Source organism: Calidris pugnax, unplaced genomic scaffold (genome assembly GCF_001431845.1).
Source record: "Calidris pugnax isolate Ruff unplaced genomic scaffold, ASM143184v1 scaffold17, whole genome shotgun sequence".
Lineage (NCBI taxonomy): Eukaryota > Metazoa > Chordata > Aves > Charadriiformes > Scolopacidae > Calidris > Calidris pugnax.
This window is the reverse complement of record NW_015090794.1, coordinates 8,016,635-8,022,634: the sequence shown is the minus strand read 5'-3', so window position 1 is coordinate 8,022,634 and position 6,000 is coordinate 8,016,635. Positions and strand designations below refer to the sequence as shown.

Here is a 6,000-nt window from a genome sequence, read left to right as displayed (position 1 = left end):
CGAGCAGGCGCAGAGCGGGGCGGGCCCGGCCGGGCCCGGCGCCCCCGGGGGAGGCTGAGGGGAGAGAGGGCCCGGGCGGCGCCGGCAGGCCTGGCTGAGTCCCGCGGCCTCAGGGATAAACGTGTTGGGAATTAATTTGTTCGCCTCCCGCTGCCTGCGCAGGACGTGGTTAAAACGCCCTTCGCCGGGATCAACGAATAAATAAGTTGTAAATAAATCCTCCCCCTTCTGGGAGGGCCGAGCCCCCGCCGGCGGCTGTTCCCCGACAGGCCCCCGCTGCAGCCATTAAAGACTTCACACCGTCCTTACAGAACAAGGATTTCGTGTTTAGTTTTGTCTAGAATTACTTCCAATAATTTACAGAGCACTTACATTGAACAATGAAAGCATAAAATTGAGAAAACAATTCAGGAAGGCACACGATACAATCCGGTTTTGTCACAGAAATAACAGTGTCCATAGTACTCTCTTTCAAGCTCGGTTTATTACAAACAAGGTAAAAAAATCAGCATTGCAGCAGGTGGTATTTCAAGCCCCAGCTAATTTTGTAATGCTCACTGTACACGGCATGGAAAAGCACTTCAGCCCAGCCCGTAAGGAACAGCCACTGCTCAGGTTCCCCTGGGGCTGAAGCAGGTGGTGTGGGGTTAATATTCCTTGTGCTTTTATTTTGCAAAGTGAAAGGGACGCAGCCTCCAGGCTCAGCATGGGTAAGGGTACCACTGAACTTTGGTTCAACACTCCTTACGTACACAATATATGGCAAATGACTACATTCAAACTACTGAAGTCATTCTTTAAAGCTCTTCTAATTATATAAGGTCAGCCAGTAACAGAAAAATAATCTCAGTAGAATGGGAAAAGAAGTCACAGGGAAAATAAAAAGAAACCTAGCTTTAGCTATTTTGACTGACTGAAAGAAGATTAATTAAAAAAAAAATAAAAATAAGCGAACACACAAAGAAAGCTGAAAGCACCATCTGCAGGGAAGCCAAAATGCAGGAAAAGCTCCAGTGGCTAAAGCCCAAAGACTCATCAGTCAAAAGCCATCTCCGCCTGTGGGTGCTTTTCCATTTCCCACAGGCTGCAGCAAATGGAATTTGAAGTACCACCTGCCTCCCAGCTGAAGTGGTGGTTCATGCTCAAGTCAAAAGGCTGAAAACATGTCCCAGCACCACATAGCTCCAAAATGCTTGTCTACTTCACAAGTTAGTTGGCCATTTTTGTTATTTTAGTGATGCACATGAGCTAATGACAATACTGAAAACTGCAAACAAGCAGCTGGAGACACAAATACCAACTTACTAATTTTTTAGCTACAGGTGCTCAAGCTCTTGCTAATAGGCAAATCATTGTTTGTTTATTTTTACAAAATCTCAATCCTGAGAGGCTACATGCAGAAAACAGCTTTGTGTAAAGTTCTCTTTATTACAGGCAACATTAGTCCATACAATAATACACAATACTGACATACAAGTGTAATCTTTCAAAATCATCATTTAAACAGCAAAGACCAAGAAACAGAATTTTAACTACTTCATTTTCAAAAATTAATACGTTTTTTCCTCCCAAGATCCTTTTTCAGTAAATTATATTGAAACATACAAATAGAGAAAAAATACCCATTCAACATATATCGTAGTTAAATGGTTATTTTGTTTAAAATCTTTAATAAGAAAATCCTTTTTAGCAACCTACATATAGATAAGTAGCAAACTTTGTTTTAAACAAATCCTCTCCATTAAAAGATCTGAAGAATTTTCATCCATCATTTTCTTCTTAGCCCATAACACTCTGTTTTGTAATACCTTGATACCTTAAAAGTTTTTCAACTGAAGGACTGATACTAGGGGGCTTCCTAGACATTATAACCTCTCTTTCCCCCCTTCTATTTCCTAACGTTCTGTCCAACAGAAGGTGAGTAAGCACGTAATACTTCAGATTTTTTTAATCACCACTCTGTTTCATGAGAGCACAGACAGGTCTGCTCAATCCCCCTAAATCTACTATATTTTGCTGTTCAGGGGGAACAATATATGCCAATAAAAGCAGAAAACCTGCAGCTTTTCTGTCACATGCTTTTGATTATTGTCAAATTTTCTGGTTTATGCTTCCAGCTGATAACATGTATGTGTCACCTCAGTATTAGTTTAAATCTTTAAACAAAAAACTATATTTTCCAAAGTCATTATCACTGGGAGCAATCAAGTGGTCTTTTCTTGCTTTGCTGAGCTTCATTCTTAAAACTTGTCGTCGTTCTTCCCACTCATGGAGTTCAGCGTTTCCATGGGCAAATTTACAGTTGTTCCCTTCAGTGCAAGTACCAGCCATATATCTGTTAAGACAGATGTCAAATAGTGTTGTCATAGAATTATCGTGATCACTGTTCTATCTAGGTATTTTCTTCTGGTCATGTTTTTCAAATACATTAACTCGGTTCAGCATTTGATTATATTTTCCTTCCCCAGCTGTCAAGTATTTATAGAAGACAAGAGATGTATGTCTCTGTTCTTCATGCTCCTACTTTCCTGAGTCATTTCATGCTTGAAACATTTCATTTCATCACGTAAATTAATACTGTATCAATTAACTTGCTAAGCTAAAGAACTAGGACTGTTAAAAAATCCAACTCATTAATTATCCTTTGTTAACTAAATATGGGTTTTAAGTACTCAGTATGATTTAAGAATCTGTTTTATCCTAGAATTTTTGTATTAAGTTGTAAGCATGCCAGTTTGCATTCACTTTATACTGCATATACGAGGCCTGTTAGTGTTCAAAACATCAACTACATTTAGGATGTTACCAAAAAATTTAGTAAAGGAGGCATGTAAGCTTTCATGCAAAGACTGCAAACAAAAACCCAACTTGCTTCATATTCTGTGCAGTTTCTCAAGATCTCTAACAGATTCAAAATCTTTAACTTGAAATGGAGTTACAAAGATATCTGTACCCACAAATTGAATCTTTAACTTCAGAATGTAGATTCCAAAGTTTTTAGCCTTCCAAGAAGATTCCAACAGTGGAAAGAACTTTCAACAGATTTACAAAAAAATCTACTGCAGTCAGGTAAACGGGCTGCATTTAAGAATTAAAAGGAGTGGCAAAACATACAACCAACGCTGGGGAAAAAAACAGGTCTTGGAAGTTCTCTTCCACACTTTCATAAATGATTTCCAATAACAGATACTCGATCGTAACAGATTTGTTTTGATGCCAACATTTCCACTTGCCTTAAAGCTCCAATATCACTCCTAGGTGCTGTTCTTGTGTTCCACAGGTAATTAATATGCAGCTGCCTAAATAAACTTTTTATACCACCAGAAATTTTTTGTGCAGCTGCAATAACTTTGCAACCCCTTATTAACATCAAACAAGCAATTCATTTGGTTCCACAATTAGGCACCTTGTCACTCCCAAAATTCTAACGCTACGTGTTAAAATACTGTTAATTACTTGATTTCTTGTTGAAAGATTTATGGAAAGCAAGAAATACTAGAAACAATGTGTCAAGACAAATAACCACCTCAATTATTTACATTATGAACTGTCATTTTTCAGCATTTTTGACATCTTAAAAACCACATACCTATCACAAATGCTAAAATATCCAGTTGGAAAGCGATACTGCCAGCAGTTTTGATCATCTTCAGTGTGGAAAACCTTCTCTTTATGTTTTTCGGAAGAAATGTGACCCTGCCATTGCTTCTCACTATTACAGTTCTTCCCGCACATCCAACAGTGAAAATCCACCTGTTTTACAGGGAATTTGAAAACAAAACATTAAGAATTCAATACTGTAAGCAAAGAACTGCTCCTAATACATTTTCAATGTTTTCTGTATGTGGGCCTATAAATTGTTGTTTACCTAATGAGACACAGTTATTTAAATAATCACCTGAAGTTTATGATCTCCATTGGCTTTAGAGGATTCAGAAGAACTGCTTTACAAGCTTCAGTTAAAGTTTGCATTTAGTGCAGCTAGCTAGGATCTAAGGAAGCACCAAGAAAATAAGGACAACAATGTACGTTACTGACTGGGGGGCAGTGACACCACAAAAAAACCCACACATGTGAATCTAGAATTATAGCTATGATTACTTACTGTAACTTCAGCATAGTCAGTCGGCATGTGAATTTGCTTCCCATTTTCTTTGTTTGCCTGAGCAGCTGCGTCATCTCCTTTTTCTGGCTTTTGACTTTTTAGCCATATGTCATACAACTGCTCCAAGTCTTGAACTAATGAGAGCAGAAGCTAAAATAAGTAATTAGCAATTAAGGCAAGAGTTTGAGAATACTAGATAAATGACTGAGTTTGCAAGCATAATTTAGTTCCCGCCTATTGTAAGAAGAAAAAAGGAAGGACACAATGTAGGCAGTTACACAGTTCAGAGATAAGAGCCAAGAGCAATATGAATCTCTGGCTACTTACCAAGAGCCATTTCTGCCCATCTAGGGAGCAGTAAGATGTTGCATATTTCTGAACTGGCACCCAAAGTACAGATAACACCTGTGCCGCTCTCTATCAGCACCTGAATTTTTAATTACTGATATAAAGTGTGCTACAGCTTTTGGTAAATTTAGTCCGCTTTCTTTCAGACCATGATAACATCATTAATGTTATTTATTACTTCAGATTTTCAACTATTTCTCCCCAGTAACACTCTAATGGGATAACAAGTCAACAGCAGAAAGTGAATTGTAATTCCCAGTAAATACACTGAGGGAGGGAGGGAAATTCTTCTGCAAATAGCTTGCCCCTTATGCTGGTAGCAGAATCCTAGTGTGTGCACATGGCAATACGGAATGTAAGTACCAAATAATATTGCTATTTCAAAAACATCTAAAAAAATTGATACAAAGTACTTTATTGTTAAAAAGCACATCCAGCAACAAATATATTATACAGCTATTGTTATTGAATACTGTTTTTGAATACCCAGTCTGGGCTTTTTCAAATTAAAAAAAAAAAAAAGGCACCTGCAAGGTTTACTACAAAAGACAGTGAACGAAAGTGGATTAAAAAGTAATTGAGGAACAAGAATGAAAAGCAGAACAGTCAGATTTGCAACATCTTGGTTTACTCTTGTACTTACTGCTGTTCTCCTTCATATAGGTCCACATCTCTCTTTCCTCAGGACTGTGAGCAAATGAGCAGTTTCCATCATACTGACATTTCTTGCCTGAAGCAATATGATTGCACAACTGGAATGTGAATTGAAAAAAGTATCCTTATGAATATAAAGTAAAATGGACAATAGTAGAAAATGGTATTTTTTTTCATTCTTGGTTGGTGTTTCCCTTCTCACACAGACATTTGTATCACATGAAAAATAAAACCATGTTTATTTTATAAAAACTCATATATTGTAGTTAGAAAAAGCAAACTACTGGAAGCAAGTTATTATGACTGCTTTTTGCCTCCTACCACATTACCTGACCACAGATATGTTTAAACTATTTCTGAAATATTTACTGGAAATAGTAAGAACTTAGTTACATCACTTTAAAAGTTACTAACTTCCACTGATGAGAAAGGATTTAAGTAATAACACATGAGATCAGTGCTTTTCTAAGGCTGAACTCCATAGAAACACTATTAACGTATTCCCACCAGCCCCTGTGGGAATTTCTGCAGAACTGATGAAACCAGCCCAATTACCAATGTTTTCCAGATACCCTATTTTCTTAACTAAAATGTTAGTTTTAGGTTAACATACATCAAATTGCAGAGGCACTTGTTTCTTTGCGGGAAGAGGACGAATGGTCATCCACTTCTTACGTTCATTAGACATTACTAGCACCACACGACGATCTTTGGTCCATCTAAAAAACAGATGCATTCAATGAAAGAAAATACTCCTAATAAAAGATACACTGTGTACACAGAAGCAGAACCAGGAAAGGTCAGAAAGGTTCTTTATAAAGCTTTCACAATATATTTGAGATTTAATTGAGTTCTACTGAAACTTTACCATAACTGATAATCAAAAAAAACCC

At 37.4% G+C, this 6,000-nt stretch overlaps 1 protein-coding gene across 3 annotated transcripts in view; it reads right to left on the bottom strand.

Annotated features, from left to right (window-relative positions):
* Nucleotides 1-465: 465 nt before the first annotated feature.
* Nucleotides 466-6,000, bottom strand: part of ZC3H7A (zinc finger CCCH-type containing 7A) — a 28,091-nt gene continuing 22,556 nt past the window's right edge. For 2 of the 3 annotated variants that reach the window (XM_014936316.1, XM_014936317.1), the window contains 5 exons: nt 5,721-5,826; nt 5,097-5,205; nt 4,106-4,239; nt 3,590-3,753; nt 466-2,335 (listed from right to left, as the gene is read on the bottom strand). In XM_014936316.1, the coding sequence (XP_014791802.1) occupies nt 2,146-2,335; nt 3,590-3,753; nt 4,106-4,239; nt 5,097-5,205; nt 5,721-5,826 (703 nt within the window). In that variant the 3' untranslated portion in view covers nt 466-2,145. Of the gene's footprint in view, nt 2,336-3,589; nt 3,754-4,105; nt 4,256-5,096; nt 5,206-5,720; nt 5,827-6,000 lie in introns of all 3 variants that reach the window. The other variant, XR_001411284.1, reaches the window with a different exon arrangement.